Raw genomic sequence first — 17,301 nt, 5'->3', positions numbered from 1 at the left:
TCCTTCACAAGCGGAATCGCCCCAAATTGAATTTGTCGAACCTACTTTCTTTCACACACATTTCAACCCCCCAAACCATGTCCCAGATAAACAACACGCATACACCAGGCAAATAGCAGCTATATTATTCCCTACCTAATCACTTTATGCATATGATCATTTGCTGTTTGCGTAAATTAATGTTATCTTAGTGTTCGTGCCGCATAATCGTACACATAATCAAGACAAGAGGAACATGTACATAAACAGGGGTGCAAGGGGCGCAATTCATCCCGGTTTTGGCAAAATATTTCGGGTTTATATTTTAAGTAAACTTAGGATGACTTACCTTCGCATTTCAATCCCTGTCTGTAGAGGCCGTAAAGCAGGGAGCCGCAATGATCACAAAACGTAGGCGACATGTAATTGTGCACCCTGAAGCGATGGGGGACATCGATTTTGAAGCGTTCTCTAAGGTACTACGGACAAAAAAAAAATGTTTCGTTTTCATGTTTGAAGCCCTTTAAAAGGGATTTTCTTTGCTACATCGTTATCATCAAAGGTCAGTAATTAACACAATTCGGACTAGAGGAAGTGTTACTTCGTCAAAACGCATTCCAAAGCTGAAGAAACTCCCAAAGCGTTATTTTAACCACCCTGTCAGTGACCGTACTCCTTCCATCTTCATCGGGACAGTCTCGCTCAGTGATCAGAAAAAAAACGATTGATCGGGCACTTAAAGTCACCCTAATTCTTTTAAAGTTGACGTAAATGGCCCACCTCATACACCGGCAGATTTTGACCTTTCCCTGTCCAGACTAAAGGACACTTCCTTGTTAGAGTATGTCACAAAAACGGATTGGCCGGGTATAATCGGGTATTCATCATATTAAAGGCATCATTTCCGGCAAGTTTGACTGACTCCGGGTTGCTCTAGAGGCCCAGAGACCCGGCAAATCGACTTTTTTCTGATCGATAAATTAGAGCCCCCCCCTCCTCGCCTCATTGAAAATCGCCCGACGTTAAGCAAAGACAAAACACTCAGACATGCCTTCTTAAGGTTGGTTTCTTTTCAGCACGTGTAGCGTTGCCGCCCCTATTAAAACGACCGAATTCGCTTAAACTTCATCATCCCCTCGAAAACAAAGCAACCACTTAGTAGGGCGTGCGAAAAGAGAAATAAATTGCGATTTATTTGTTTTTTCTTTTGCTACCTTCTGGGAAACCGCCCTTAATGCGGAGACTTAAGTTGGGAAATCGTTTCAGGTGAAGCGACACGTAAAAAGCGGGGTCCGCCTGTGTTAGAAAGAAATGGATTAACGAAGGCACGTCCGTGATATGCCGCATCGGGCTGGATTGGCCGAACATGCGTAAAGCTTAAGTCGTTTCTTCTTAACATTGATCCTGGTATTGATCCATGTTAGCAGACTGCATTCGAACCGCAACGTCGTCATTCGGTTCCAACGAAAACGTTGAGTTTCGAAAATGACAAAGTGACGTTTCGTGTCCATTTTGTCCCTCCTGGTCCAAACACGTGTCGTGGACGACGTTGAAAATGACTTAAAAACGGTCGTGAGCGACATCAACGTTTAACATAAAAATTCGCTGTTTTTGAACAATTTCAAACGGTATTAATGGTGGTGGTGTGGATGGTCGCACGTGCCGTCACTGGAGGTGCGCTGCTGATTATAAATGTTTAAACGTTAAATTTCCAAAATTTTGCCACGTTTACATTTTTTTTGCAAATTTGGACACAGAGGATTAATTTCGATAGAAACTACACTGCGCCGCCAAATTAACGCATATTCTAAGTTTTTACGCATTCTCGTTTCTATGATTCTAGAGTAGATCATTTACGCTCACTAACGTAGTACGTACCACCATGATTTTCAATAAATCTAACTTGACGAAATCGACAAGGGATATAGTTAAATGAATACATGTTGTACCAAAAAATCCTTAATTCGTGCAAACGAATTAATATTTAACAGCGCGTATTGCCCCCTCTTGCTCTTATTACTGCTTGACACCTCCTTGGCATGCCCGAAATTAAGTTTCTAATTTCATCTTGATTAACGTGATCCGACATTTTCGTGATCTTCAATGACAGCCCATTTAAGTCCCAATCGGGAATCCGTAAGATTCTAACTTGTCCCATAGATGTCCGATGGGGTTCAGATCAGGGCTTCTTGCTGGCCGCATTCGAGGTAACTTTGCACCATTCGCACCATGTGTGGATGTGCGCTATCCTGCATCGGTAAAAACTCCTCGCCGACAAACGGGGCTCTGAAATGCCTGTTATGTATCGGGAGGCTGTCAAAGCACCGTTCTGAAGCACAACTGACTCCATGCGAACTGATGCTTCCCCGGATCGTAACAGATCCACCTCCATGGCCCACAGTTCCGACAATGTCATACTGTGCGGTGCCGCTCTCCGGGGCCGTCGATACACTCTCCTACGACGATTATCATAAGAAAAGACGAAATCGACATTCATGCGTAAAGAGTACGTTGCCCCATTGACGATCTCCCCAATCTTGGCGTTGTCAGGCAAATTGAAAACGCTGCTCTCGATGGTCTACGTTCGATAGGGGACCGCTTGCAGCCCTATAGGGAGTGACATTGCTTTCCGCCAACCCTCTTCTCACTGTATCTTGAATGATGTAAAAGTCACGTCGATGAGAAAACTCCTGTTGCAGCGAAGTAGGCGAAACCAATCGATCTTGGTCATAACCTTCGTCGTCCTTGTCCAGGTCTTCTTTGATTCGTACCAGTCTCCAGGAACCACACGAGTGTTCTGGAGATTTTGCCACTCCCAATCGCAGTCCGATTTGAACCCGTTTCCGCAAATGCCACAGCGGCTGCGCATTCTTCCACCGAAAGATTTCCCCTTTCGCGGCCATTTTTTTCAAGGGAAAAATCTTAAACTTACAAAATGCGTTAAAAGCATAATCGAATCGAACTCAACCTTCGATCCTTCAAGCCAGATTTGCCGACAGAGCAATTTTGAGTAATTTGTTAACAACTGTTGTCTTATAAATAAATATGTAAACAATTAGGAAAATGTTTCGAGAGTGATAAAGAAATGATTTCGAACCAATAACGCACATAATAAATATTTTCAAAGTCAGACTTTCCGATTTTGAAAATGATGCGTTAATTTTGCGATGCAGTGTACGTTCCAATTAAAGCACTTCAGCAATTCAGCGCCGAGGGCCAAGTCATGAATACACGAGGATAATCCCAGGGGTACCCGGAAATGACATACAGGGTGTCCCGAAAACGTGTCGACAAACTTTGAAGGGTGATGAGGTACATCGACGTAAACCTTCTCCTTTAACAAACATACGCCCGTAAATGAGCCGTTTGAGCTCTGGAGCGAATACAGTACTTTTGAGCCGCATCAAATAATTAAATTAATTCTGGATTTAATTGGACGCCGCTGTGTTTCCTGGAATCTTTTTTGGTTGAACTGCGTTTATTGTTGGGAAGCACAAGCGTGTCTTTACCACAATTAGACATTCCAAAGATGCCAATTTTAAGGCCGCAGGAGGCATTTAAGTGGCATCTTACGTGTGCATGGACAGTAGCAAAGCGGTCTCTAATTATTTTATAGAATCCGGAAAGAAGTCGGCCTTTTCCCGTTAGATTTTCCATGCTCAAGAAAAAACTAATAGAACACGGACCCTTTACGAAGCCTCGACCCGAAACATAGAAGAAAGAAAAATAAAAAGTAGATGAGATAAACGTTCTGGCACGGGCAGAAACCACTCTTTCAACTTCTTGCAGAATAATAGAGAAAAAGTTGGTATAAGTGAAAGTCGTACTCACAAAAGTTTTAAAGGAATGCAAATACCATCTATATAAATTTAAAACCGTGCAAGAGTCGCAGGTCGGAGATTGGTCCCCTGTGGTTGGTGTACAGAACAAGTATGTGCCAATGCCAATTTTGTAAGGTTGGTAATCTGGTCCGATGAGAGCTACTTTTCAAGTGCTGGTATTTTTGACCATCATAATGGGAGACAGCGGTGTGCCGAAAATCAGCATATTATTTTCGAAGGGCAGCAGGGAGGGCACTGTGGTTTTGGTGTGTCCCGCTTCATTTCGGGCACCCGAATAAGGTACCTGACTTTTGAGAGGTGGCCTGCGACAAACCGGTATCTGGAAATCGTGGAAGATGTTATAACAGAGTCGTTGGAAAACGTTCCTGTGACCCAGGTAAATGGTAGACGTACATTTGCAGCAAGACGGTGCGCCCTGTCACGACGCTCACATAAAAAGACGTCTTCTAGGACATAATTTTCCCCCAAGAGCACGAGCCACAAATGGGGCTGGCCACCGCGATCGCCCGACCTATCTGGGTTGAATTTTTCCCGTGGGGTCTCGTGAAGTACAAAACTCAGCGCAGAACGTTAGAGGAACTTCGGCGAGTTGCCCGTTTAGCATTTCGATGTTTACAAAATCATCCCGTAATGACTTTATTAAATACCATAAATAAAATTTCACAAATGTGACAGCTTCGTATTAGGGAAAATGGCAACTGGTGTTTGAACGATATCTCTAAAAAACATCCACACGATATTAGTCGTTGGTTGATAATATAAGTTCAATAAGGGCAAATCTGTTTGGCCTCCAATCTCGAAGCCTCTTTAAAAAAATGTAAATTCTAGCCTTCGATTTGAACCGAAGTATCGACGATAATGTATGTTCCTATAAAGCTCGCAGCGAGTAAAATGTAACTGCCAATTAACATACAGGGCGTCCCATTTGATAAATTTCAGTTGTGATCATTTTCTCCAAAATGGGGACACCAGGAGAAAAACCGAGTAGGTCGCACGCCCGAAAACTCCAACCTTTGAACTGCAACAACAACGGAGACACGCTGCAAAAGTGTCGAAAATTGGACACCCTGTACGTCACCCTTGGACCAGCTATGAGGAAGCCGTGCGCAAGATGGGTGTAGCGATTACTCACAATCGAACAAAAACTGCGCCATGAGGATGTTTGAAGGATGTGTGTGGTAAAGTTTGCAGACAATAAAGTCGAATTTTTGCGTCGATTCATAATCATGGATGACACATGAATCCATCATTTCGCGCCCGAAACAAAGGAGCAGTCGAACCAATGGGCTAAAAGGGGGCGAGAAACGGCCCCGAAGAAGGCAAAAACCGTTTCGTCTGCAGGAAATGCGATGACGTCAGTTTTTTGAGATGCACGTGAGATCATTTTTATTGCCCATCTGAAAACGATAAACGCGGAACATTATACAAATTTATTGCGGCGTTTGAGCGATGAAATCGGAAAAAAGCAACCGCACTGAAGTCTTGTTTCATCAAGACAACGCATCAGTCCACATTTCCGTCATCGCGATGACCAACATTAATCAAGTTTCGAACTTTTTCCTCACCAAACCTATTCGCCAGATTTGGCCCCGTCTGATTATTTTCTATCTCCAAACTTGAAAAGAGGTTTACCAACAACGAGGAGGTGAAGTCCAATATTGATGGATGTTTAGAAACATTCGAAGCTGCTTACCATAAACAGGATAGAGAAATCAGAAAACATCTCTGAGAGCAGCATGCCAATCTTAAAAAAGACTGCATTAACTATATATGTAAGAAACGATGTAATGTTTTCCAAAATTTTTTTTCTTTAAGAATTAGGTCAGGTACTTCTAGGACTATCATGGTACCGTCGAGTTTAACTTGCCCAAGACGCTTTCCGGCGAAATGCAGAGTTTGACCGACCGATAAGTTCTAATTACAGGCTTCCACAGAAAATGCTTAACAGTATATTTGACAGGCGCATTGATAATTCCGTCATGCGCGCCACCTGCGCAACCCTTGTCGCTTAGATCCATTGAATTTAAGTAGGCAGAACGTTTATCTATTATTTGAATATACATATCCTGAAATGCGCGTTGCCTTAAGTCAAAATCGTAAACAGTCCTTTATGTGCAATTTGTTTTCAACGGGTATTTGGTAAATGCGCATTAAGATTTTAAAAAATGTAAACGAAAAATTATCATTATTAATGTGTCTAAGGTTCCGAGTGTACTGATTGACACGTGCGCATAGAATAGTCATTAATCTATGGAAGTGCCCAACTGTCATTCTGTCCATTATTATCGGATACGTCGATGTAAGTTTACGTTTCCGTCGAAGGATCCTACGTTGCAGGAGCGCGAACACTGAAATTTCGTGATCAGAATCCAGTATTTTCTTGACTAAAGTGGACTTTGCCAATCCTAGAAGTAACCTTCTGTTCGCTTAATTCTCGTCCTCGTGAAATGTTCTGTGACGCATCTAAGTAGCGAAACAAAATCGTGGATGAAAGCCGTCGGGCGGTACCACTCAGTGGCACGAAGAAGTCAGTTTGTGGGCTCTCCCCTTGGTCTTTGCCATTGCGCGTACCATTTACCAGCCCGCAACGCACAATCACGATGACGATGAAAAGTAAATTCGGAATAAATTTTCCTTCGCCATCTTGGCAAGAATCCTCTCCGTCACTCCCTAATTTATAAAAAATCAAAGAAAAGCGGAGTTCTACCTTAAGAGTGATAGTTTATCAAGCCCTAATTATCGAAGAGTACTAAAGTTCGCCCTTTCGTCGCCCCGGTCGGCTCACCTACATAAATAATGTAAGGCCAAACAAAATCAATAGGAACTGTTAACTATCAAACCAACTCACTTTTTCTTTTCCTGTTGAGAAAAACCTCACCCTTAATAACAAATAGGGAAAAACCAACGGGTGATTATTAAAAGGGAAAACGCGGTGAACCATAACGAAGTGCGTTGATTAAACACCTCACTATTTTCTTTCAAATATCAGCCTAGCAAATGTATTAATTACAAACTCTTTCTACCTGAGGTTTTTTTCAGTAATTACGCCTTACCTAGCAGAATAGATGAAGGGATACTTTACATAAGCGCCCTTAACGAGGCAATTAGCTAAATAAGGTGTATCTTTAGCGCAAGGTCGAATGCCTTGCCGCAGTTTTAATATTTTATTTATTTTATTATTGCTTATTAACCCAGAAAAGTTAAGCTAACGCTTTTCTCTGTGGTGGAATAAAAGGTTCAGAAGTCTGCTGTCGTTACGTTTCAGTTAAAATTAATGAGATTTATCCTTAGTTAAGTAGGTCCAAAGCAGTAATTATAGTTCTTCATCAAATACTCCCTTAATGAAGAGAAAGCTACTCGAAAACAAACTGATGAAAACGTAATTTCCTCAGTTCCCTTAATGCGGGAAGTTTGGAAGTTTATCTTCGAACAAGCATTGGAAAGTAAAATGTTTTTTGTCTAATTTTCTGATTAAGCTCTTTTCGAGTTTTTACGTGTTTAATATCTAAAAAATACTTACTATGGTGCTTTCCGAGTTAATTCCAGAGCCGGAACATTTGCCCAGAAGTTTGTCGTGACACTTTTTGTGCACCGCAGTCTGACAACCTAAAAAGACATTAAAAATTGTTTCAATATGTAAAAAAGAAAAAACAAAACAAAGCGAATCTGACTACCCACTTTGACACTGATATCCCTGCTTGCCGAAGCCCCATAAGAAGTCTTTGCAGAAGGCGCAGAAGGTGGGCTGTCGGAAGAATTTCGCGACGAATTTGTGGCCTTTAACCGAATGGACCCTAAGAAATAAGACACTCTTATTAAACTGCAAAATACGAGATTCCTTTCGCACCTGTACCTTTTGGGAAATATTTTTCTAAATTTGCCGGGGTTCCCTATACTGTTACACATAACTTAACTCTATATGCCGCGACATTTAGTCCAAAGTACGGACCCCACTATTCCTAATTTGCGGGCAGTTATTTTTCAGGAATGACTGTCTAATTGTAACTTCTAAAATCTGAAGCTAACTGGTTTAATCGGAGTCATTTTAATTAAAACCACATCCGATCGTACATGTGGATTGATTAAGTTCTATTTTGTTCTCGTTGTACGAATAATATCTATCTCTTATACGGAACGTTTCATAAACATAACGACAAACCTTCAGGGGACGTAGAGCGCATAAAACAAACATTTAGATCAAATGAAGTTCAGTCCGAAATTGCTTCGTTTCCAAGATACAGTGTTAAATCTCTTATTTTTTGAAATATTCTCCAAACATTTCATAAATGCTCTAGGATGAGGACATTAAATTAGGGACACGCTGATGTTCTGGACCAGGAGGAATATTTCCACCTACGTTAGTAGCGTTCGTGTGGCCATCCAGCGCTTCTACACGTGTTAACCGCTCAGAGTGTAGCGGAACGAGACTCAGAAAGAAGAGCATCATCTTGCGATGAGGCCTGTTTCACACGCGTTTGCGTTCGTATCTTCTATATTTAACGAACGAAAGTCAAATCGATTTCTCTTAAAGAAGTGGAAAAACATCGCACTGGGAAACCTACACCAGTCTTTTGGTGAGCACAGAAACGAGGAATTTTATCCCATACTTGCGCGGCAAAACTCCAGGAGACCTTTTTCACCAAGAACTGATAGAATGTGAAAAATACGTATTCGCATCTGAAATAGTCGGAGGCGTACCAATTTTTTTCATTAGAAACATCGCATTAACCGGCCGCACGGGCGCCACTGTGCAAGCGGCAACATTGTGCCTACTCCGAGCTGTGCACGTTTATCTGGTCATAGCCTTAGTTCCATGTCCTTATCCTAAACCGTTTTTGAAATATTTAGAAAGTAAAAAATAAAAGAAGTTGAACGCTCTGTCTCTTGGAAACGAAGCGATTTCCGACGTAACTTTATTCGATCCAAATGCTCCTTTTCGTGAGCTCGACATCCCCTGAAAGTTTGCCGGTATGTTTACGAAACACCCGGTATATATTAAAACTATACGTACGCGTTAGAACCGTTGAAACTTACCTTTGATGTTTAACAGCCCCCCTCCGCCTATTGATGGCCCTTCCGAAAACCTGCGAAAACTCGTCTTCCTCGCTGCTTATCGAGGCATTGGACATCAGCGGCGTCACTGAGCTACCCCTAGAGCTGGGAAGTTCCCCACCGTCAAGGCTTTGGGATATCATTAGAGGATTGTGACGACGGGGAGGGCGAGACTTGTTGCTGCTTACCTGATACGAAAAGACATCAACAATTCCCTCTATTTTGCGCAAACTTTAACGATTTGAAGTAGATAAGACACACAACATAAGAATCTTTGGTTTGCGCGATAGTGATGGCATAATTTTTATCTAAATGAGGCCGGTGTATACTAAAATCGCACTAATCCTAGATAATAAAGGGATCAGTCTCTGCAACGTATTTGCGTGTGCACAACATCGAGACGCAAAACATCACCTCTCTCAGACTTCGGCGCTACCTCAAGACGAAATTTCAACACGCTCAGGAACCCACCTTGGTGGACACCAACTCGGTGTATCCAGCCATTTCAGGACACCTCGGAGAGCGCCCGTTATGCCTCTTCCTCTCGTGGGGGTTCCTCCTCTCCCCACTTTTGCTCTTCCTCTGCCTGTTCACCGATCCCCCAGTGAACATCATCTTGTAATCTCAGATTAGAGATACTTCCAATAAACCTCTTAAAAACCGAACTTCGTGAGGCGGCTTATCCCAATGCATTTCGGTATTTTCAGGGGCTGTTCGGCGGCAGAAAATCGGGTTTGGTCCGTGTTTTGCGAGGGGACATCGCGAGGGGGCGGCTCGCAAACATTCTGAAACAACGTTTTCCAGTGCAAACAACGAAACGGCTGATAACAATCAACAAATTAAAAAGTGATTTATTTTATTTTGCCTCTCGAAAATAATCGAAATTAATAAAATCGGGGCGCCGTGCCAAAACAAGCAGCTCGATGGAAGAGCACGTTGAAAAATAGCTTGTAGAAATGATACAATTACGTTTTGCCGGTTAATGAAACAATTAAGAGATGCATTAGATATGCGAGTTATTCAATATTGAAAATTAAAGTATTCAAATTTCAATGAGACTGATCCTGCTTCAGCTGCTTAATTGCGTCAGCTTAGCGTAAGGTAGTTGCTCAGTATGAAGTATTCAGCGTTTTAACGAACTCAAGCGAATAAATTTAACCAGAACAACGCGATCCGTGAATCTTAAAAATATCTTTGTGAATGGATGGTAAAATGGGCAGTCACGTAATAAGCCACTGTTTTTTTTTATTTACACAAATTGTTAGAAAACGCAGAAGAAAGCACGAACATTTTGATTAGTGCCAGTCACAGTTTTTTAGATTTTGTTAGAAATCACTCGTAACGTTTGTAAAATTACCACTCGTGTGATACGCACAGTGAAATTCTCAGGACACAAAGAACAATCTGCAACGTTTAACTAACCGAGGCCGCAGTAGAGTGCACATTTTCACGTAATAGAATTCCCAAAAAGTATTTTTTTTCAACTTAAGTTTCTGTGATTCGAAATGTTTATGACACTGCCAGTCTTGTGATACGTCACTGGCTTATGTGAAATTCTCAGGTAAAATAAATGGAGATTGCAATTGTCGACGGTTGAAATTGCATTGACGTAGGTGAACTCGTTTTTAGAAATAAGACTCGAAAATGGCATTTTTTTTTTTTTGTAAATTCAAGATTCTGTCAGAAGTGGTTCCTATATTTTTTAAATCGACACTGGTGTGATGAACCACTGGGTTGCGTGAAAGACGCAAGCAATACAAAAGCCAACATGACCTTCTCAATGAGTAAAGCCGCCGTGGTGCAGTTGAATACATTTTCGAGTTACATCTGCAACTTCCAAAAACTCATTTCTACATATTCCAGTTTCGACGAAAGCGATTTGAAAAACTTGTGAAATCCCTACTCGCGTGATGCGCCGCTGGCCCTGGCTAATACGAAATTCTCGAAAAATATAGACAAATAACGACGTTTTCACTGGTTAAGGGAACAGTTACCACACGTAGGCGAATGTGTTTTCGAATAATACGAGTCCCAATAGGAATTTTTTGGAAACTTCGGTTTCTTCGGGTGATTCTAAATGCATGGTGCTACTCATGTGATACGCCACTGCCCTATGTGAAATTTCCAACAAAAACAGAAAAAAGCATAGGGTTTTCAATGGCAAAAAAGTACTTTGGAGTAGATGAAGCCGTTTTTAGTTTTAGTATAATTTTTTAATATGCTCATATTTGAATTAAAAGTGTTTCGAAATATATTTGCAAAGTTTGGATTCACTTGTTCTCCTCGGTTGCGGTTTTTAAAATTTTCGTTAACTTCGTGGCAAAATATGTAATTTCCATCGCAGAGGAAAGATTACCTCGACGGAAAAGTAAACAGAAATTTGGCAAATTGGGCTCAAAAATACCAATTGAACCGACACGTTCTTGCTAATTGATGAATTTAAAGCGGAAATGGTTAGAAAAAATCTCATTCCGCATCCCAGAGGAGGAGTATGTTTTTTAATTAAAAATCGAAAATTTACCAAAAAAAGTACGATTGTTATAAAAAAAAAAATTAATAAAACTACTAACGATTGCGAAATAGACAGCAATTCAAAAACTGAACGCTGCTTCAAGCAACAAGTAGGGAGGAGCGTGAATGACGACACCAAGATGCATAAGGTCGCGGTTATAGTGGATACGTTTTCTGACGAGCTATCGTTCTGACGGATACGTTCGAATACGCACGAGTAATCAAACACCACACGTACAATACCTGCGGTTATACTATTACGTACGAATAATTCTCCAGAACACCCACAAGCGAGTAATTGTTCAAATTCGTTTGATTTTTTTCGTCACAAGCATTGACGCCAAATGGACCGTGAAAAACTAATAACGCTTGTCTAGAAAAATACATGTTTGTGGGATATGAAAAATAAATGATATCATAACAGGGATATATTACGAAAGACGTAGGAGAAAACTAGCAAGGAAATTCTTTTGGTGATATCCATTCTCCAAAAATTGATTACATACAAACATTTTCTTAAATTCCTTCTAGAATGTAAAAGAATGTTTTTGACGTTATTCTAAACTATTCGCCAAAATTTATGGAATCCTTCAATCTTCAAATAACACATGGAATTCTCTATTTACTTGTCTTCATGCAAACCATTTTATTTTAACATGCTGACTTTTGCTTTTTACTTGTTAAAACTTTAAATAAATTACTATCTAATAAAAAGTAGTAATCATTACCTAGGTCCATTTTCTGATAACAAAGCTGTTCCCATAGTAAATTAATATTGGCGAAACGAGTATGCACCATCAATTTAGTGGTATTAGTTGCTAGTTATTTGAGAACCTAGATTAATCTGTAGTATTCATCAAATAATTTAATTGCCATAACCACCACGTTCTGACGAACATTGTTTTCACGTATTCATCAGCCCAATGGTTCGTCAGAGAACGAAACCACTATAACCGCAACTTAAATCAATCGGAAACGGAAGTAATTCATTTGTTTTCTGATAACATTGGAGCTAGGGGTTTTCAATTACCGTTTGACTTAATTTGCGCGTTTTTTAAGCAAAGTATGTAAATATTGTCGACATTAAAAAATCTGCAAGTGCAACTTTTTTAATGTATAGAGGGAGTAGTGTAACATAAATATGGAAGAATATTTTTAGTATGGTGGGAAAAACACTTTCCTAACTATTTTTAACTAAATCCGACAAATTAAGAGTTAAAAGCAGCGTACGCGTTAAATTATGATTTTCCCATGCATTTAAAAATTTTCGATCTGAATAGAGGGAATCTCTCAAAGCACTTATTAATAGATAGCATCTCAAAAGACTGCTAATTATTTTAAATCTACACCACCTATTTTATACCTACTATTTCTTGATAGACAACAATGTTCTTCTGAAAGAACGCAGAAGTTAGCTTAATGACCGTCTCTCACAATGGTAAATCACTGGAAAATGACTGACTAAAGTTCGACAAACGATGTGCAAATCGTCCCCACATTGCTACTGATGCACACTCGCGCGCACTTTACACTTCACCTCAATTCAGACGCCTAAAATACCTCTGACAAATCAATACACTACATTATGAGACTTCCCACAAATCCTGAAAGAATAATACTTAGAAGGTCCTTTAAAATGGTTAAAACCCTGAGTAGATATTTACTGTTTCCAGCAAGTTCATTTCGCCAGAGCTGTGTGCCTGTGCGGCCAGTGTTTATATGTCGGATTGGTCTGGTATTTATTTTTAGAAATTTTAGTTGATCCCGAGATCGTTCTCAAACATATTAACGAATATCTCGAAACCATAACTGTCAGGCTATGAAGCACAACTTTTATTTATTTTATTTCATTCGAAAATATTGCTTAATAAGAATAACGATAATAATGATGATAATAGTAAAATAGTAATAAGAATAATTTTTTTAATTACGCCCAACGCCCCTACAGAAGAATGAAAAGGCATTTTCTTATAAATAATAATAATAATAACATATTTCAATAATAATATAAAATAATAATAACGTAAAACTGCAACGTGCGCATTGTTCCGTTTTAACACACTTTGTAACTAATGACTATATTTTTTATTATTATTGACGCCTAATTTACTAATAAACTACAGTGATGAAAGTCTAAGCCGTAAAATGTCTGCATTAAAATTAACTTAACGCAAATTGATGTATCTTTTTGTCTATTGTCTACATTTTTTACTTGCTTTCATTGATTATACAGACATTTCTAGTTTCAATTCTTAAACGTCATTAACGTCAAAACATTTGACGTTCGCTCCTTCTTCTCAAGTTGTACTTTTTGCAAAATGGTGGGTAAATTGCTTTTATTAAAGTTTTCCGTAAATATTTAAAAGATCTTTAAGTGAAAAAAGAAAAACATTGTGGATAATTCCCCAATTGTGATCCCTTTTAAGTACTCACAAGTATTTTTCCCCCAATTTCCCATTTAATCATTCACTCTAATGATACGAAAATATAACCTATAAACAAAATTTTGGTTTACCTACCTTTGGGACTTTTCTTCATGGGGAATAGGCCTTTTATCGTAACTGAAAATCTTTCTCTTGTAGACAAAAGGTACATCCAGTTTTGGTAAACGTCGCAACAAGACCCACACTCTGTGTAGGAGATGTGGAAGGTCCTCCTACCACATCCAGAAGTCTGTATGTGCTCAGTGCGGATATCCCTCTGCAAAAATGCGTTCATGTAAGTCTCGTTCAACCTATTAAATTAAATCACGGAATATTTGATTTTTTAAAACGCCAAATAAAACCTGGCTTAGAGATTCCTATAAAAGAATAATGTAACGTAAAAGGTCAAACCAGCTTAAACATGCCCAATAGTTCATGTCTTTACGTAAGCAACATAAACAGAATTTAAGAGAGTTCCACAGCATGTTATGTGGTAACATTACCATTTTAGTTAAATCTATAAACTGGGCTTTAAAGGGTAATATTCAATATCCGAGTATGAAATTATTTTATGTTCCAGATAATTGGTCAATCAAAGCAAAGAGGAGGAAGACCACTGGAACTGGTCGACTTCGTCACCTGAAGATCATACGTAGGCGCTTCAAGAACGGATTCAGGGAAGGTGGCAAACCAGCACCCAAGAAGTACACGTAAATAACTACATGGCCTTCTTGGGTGCTGAAAAAAAACCTTAGTTTTTTTTCAATAAAAATTATTATTAAGTAATTTGTGTCTTTATAACCCAAACAAAAATTGTTTTTAAACTATGTACTGCTCTTGGTCTAACATAAAACAAACTGTTTTAAGTCCTCAGGTATGTGCTAGACTATTGAGTTAAAAATATAAACTTTTTTATCTTCATTGAAATAATAAACAGATTTCGTAGTCCATTACTTGCGTTTTTATAGAAGTAGGTCAGATTTTTATACAAAATATACTGAAAAGCATAATATTCTATTCGTAACCACTATGTTCTTTTGAACAACAAATTAGTCAAATTTAGAGCTTTTTTGTTGATGTTCTTTAGAACTTACTTCTTTCATTCTCAGGATTAACTTTGGCATGGCTAATGCAGATTGACTTCTATGTTTGAAGGAAGACTAATAAAACATTTCTAGTAATTGTTCTGAAAAGTTGACTTACTTTAGTACATTTTTTTAGTAAATTAGGCTTCTGCACTACGTAGGAATAAGAAACCTCACTTCAAAATATCTTTGAGAAAATAAACCCATGAACTGCAATAAAAATCCTCCGCCATTGTATCAAGATCTTTTCAAGCAACTGCGGGTAACTCATAATTTAAATTTTGATTAATAATATATATAAAAAAAAACTCACAAAAAAGCAATAAACCTTCAGAAAAATAAACGAATTAATTAAACTGCATATAATTTAATTTTATTCTCTCTTTACTTCTACCTCCGTTCCAAAATAAGTGTCCGATTTCAGATCTTTTAATAGATTGTGAAAATAATGAAATCACATATATCAATTGTTTAGTTAACGTTTAAGTATCAATTAAGCAAGGTAATACCAGACCACATTGCAAAGTTGACGATAATAATGTTGTTCGCGCCGATATTCAAAAAGGGTAAAACGTAAGAATGCTTCTGAAATTTGTCAACCACAAAAAAGTCCCAATTTTAACGTTTTCGATTTGTTTTTCTTTTTTAACACCATTCAATCATTGTAACACAAAGAGTCCTCATCCCAGTATTAAGAAATTCATTGCGGCCGTGTATAAAGCATGGGACGAAATAACCGCGACAAAACTTGACGATGTTTTCATTACATCGCAAAATTGCATAGAATTAATAATAAGTGTTAATTTTCAAAATATTTCTAATTTATTTTATATTTTAGTTGTGAACATATACGTTATATATGCCTTTACATATTTTTTAATGGAATTGGATACTTATTTTGGGACGAAGGTAGCATTATTTTAATGGATTCCGATGCTCTCCTTAATATCAGGAGAAACAACGAAAGACATTAATTTAAATAAATATGGTGGTTTATACGCAATGTAAAGAAATGAGCAGGTATAGGACTGTCCGTAATAAGTTCCCCGAGAGTACCAGTTCTCCAAACGGATCGAAGCTTAGTACAAAAGCAGATATATTTCTCAAAAATACGCGGGTGGTTCTAGCAATTTCCCGTTATATTATCAGAGATCATTACTACAAGTTTGAGTAATCCGCTCAACCAACTGAGTAAACAGACATTTGATTTCCAAACTATAAATTTTCAAAAGAGCTGAGGGCCGTATTCACAAATGATTTTCAATCTTTATTCACTCTTCTTCACCAATTACAATGTCTTTTTATTTACTTTTTGATGTAATATACCACTAAAGCAGTCTTTGGAAAGTGCAAAACTGGATTGACTAAATTGACATATAATCAACTACTGATCTTAGATCTAACAACCTATAACTTTTTCTTGCTACTATTTAAAAAAAGGTACTTCTGCTCGATAGTGATGGAACATATCTACCGCAATTTACACTCCTAAAACCCTAGGGAAAATGAGGTTTCAAGAATATAAATAAAACACATGATTATATATTAAAAAAATACTGTATGATGTAATATACCTATAGTTTATACAAAATCTGCGCCTTTAAGGCATTACTGAAAAAATCCCCTATTAGAGTATACAATATGTACAGGGTCAACGTTGGCTCATTCATGTTTTACTCCTCAGGATGCAGGGATTTACTATAATAATCTAAGGATTACCATGTAGAATAGAAAATCGAAATTAAAAATGAAATTTACGCTTAACATCGCGACCAAAATGCCTGCTTTATGTACTAATTGGTTTTTATTGAAAATACACCGAATACCTTCGGAAACAAGTATCACATTTTTTTTATTAAGTATTGCGAGAATTAATCTCATACTTACACGTCTAGGTACAGGCTGGCTCAATTCAGTTAATTTCTGAAATAAACAAAAAATTCAAAGTCGACTCTGCCAATAACACAATCTTACAATTTACGAAATTATTATAGAAGTTATGGAACACGCGATCCTATGGAAGGCCTTAAGGGCACACATCCTTCCACCCAGAAGTTTGGCCTCTCCAGCATGCTTTTCCAGAGGTTCAGTTCCTTCCCAGTAGAGTCCATCCAGTCCACCGATTTACCATAATGTTTGCCTATAGCATTCAAGAATTGAGATTTGAAATTAAGGCTTGATTTATTATGTAAATACATACCGGTCCCCAGGGAAAAGCGAACCATTCCCAAAAATTCGTTACTGGCAAGTCGGTCGTGATCCCAGACAGTCAGTTCTAAGCTTCTCTCCGCAAGTTCTTGCAATGTAACGTCATCATAGATAAAAGTGTAGTTCCACACTGGATTTACATTTTTCTTTATCACTGGAGTTTTCTGCTTGGCGTTGCGCCCCTTGTCGGGAAGAAGGTAA

General features: G+C 38.6%; 3 protein-coding genes across 15 annotated transcripts in view; 1 reads left to right on the top strand and 2 right to left on the bottom strand.

Annotated features, from left to right (window-relative positions):
• Positions 1 to 14,041, bottom strand: part of Pkcdelta (Protein kinase C delta) — a 50,330-nt gene extending 36,289 nt beyond the window's left edge. For 2 of the 5 annotated variants that reach the window (XM_066293350.1, XM_066293354.1), the window contains exons 1-6: positions 12,752 to 13,072; positions 9,345 to 9,658; positions 8,856 to 9,061; positions 7,500 to 7,615; positions 7,342 to 7,427; positions 329 to 458 (exon numbers count right to left, since the gene is read on the bottom strand). In XM_066293350.1, coding sequence (XP_066149447.1) covers positions 329 to 458; positions 7,342 to 7,427; positions 7,500 to 7,615; positions 8,856 to 9,061; positions 9,345 to 9,488 — 682 coding nt within the window. In that variant the 5' untranslated portion in view covers positions 9,489 to 9,658; positions 12,752 to 13,072. Of the gene's footprint in view, positions 1 to 328; positions 459 to 7,341; positions 7,428 to 7,499; positions 7,616 to 7,674; positions 7,743 to 8,855; positions 9,062 to 9,344; positions 9,659 to 12,751; positions 13,161 to 13,903 lie in introns of those variants that run through there. The other 3 variants (XM_066293351.1, XM_066293352.1, XM_066293355.1) reach the window with 3 other exon arrangements.
• RpL37a (ribosomal protein L37a) lies at positions 13,597 to 14,593 on the top strand. Its single transcript, XM_066293378.1, has 3 exons — positions 13,597 to 13,705; positions 13,967 to 14,102; positions 14,388 to 14,593. Exons 1-3 carry the CDS (start codon positions 13,703 to 13,705, stop codon positions 14,519 to 14,521), a joined length of 273 nt encoding a protein of 90 aa, XP_066149475.1. The 5' UTR covers positions 13,597 to 13,702; the 3' UTR covers positions 14,522 to 14,593.
• Positions 14,594 to 16,430: 1,837 nt separating this feature from the next.
• The window catches only part of LOC136345248 (uncharacterized), a 39,160-nt gene continuing 38,289 nt past the window's right edge, over positions 16,431 to 17,301 (bottom strand). For 8 of the 9 annotated variants that reach the window (XM_066293344.1, XM_066293341.1, XM_066293339.1 and 5 more), the window contains 3 exons: positions 17,093 to 17,301; positions 16,867 to 17,032; positions 16,431 to 16,815 (listed from right to left, as the gene is read on the bottom strand). In XM_066293344.1, coding sequence (XP_066149441.1) covers positions 16,890 to 17,032; positions 17,093 to 17,301 — 352 coding nt within the window. In that variant the 3' untranslated portion in view covers positions 16,431 to 16,815; positions 16,867 to 16,889. The remainder of the gene's footprint in view (positions 16,816 to 16,866; positions 17,033 to 17,092) is intronic. The other variant, XM_066293340.1, reaches the window with a different exon arrangement.

This window comes from Euwallacea fornicatus, chromosome 19 (assembly GCF_040115645.1).
Source record: "Euwallacea fornicatus isolate EFF26 chromosome 19, ASM4011564v1, whole genome shotgun sequence".
Taxonomy (NCBI): Eukaryota; Metazoa; Arthropoda; class Insecta; order Coleoptera; family Curculionidae; genus Euwallacea; species Euwallacea fornicatus.
Note: the sequence above shows the minus strand (reverse complement) of the source record. Positions and strands in the feature narration are given on the sequence as shown.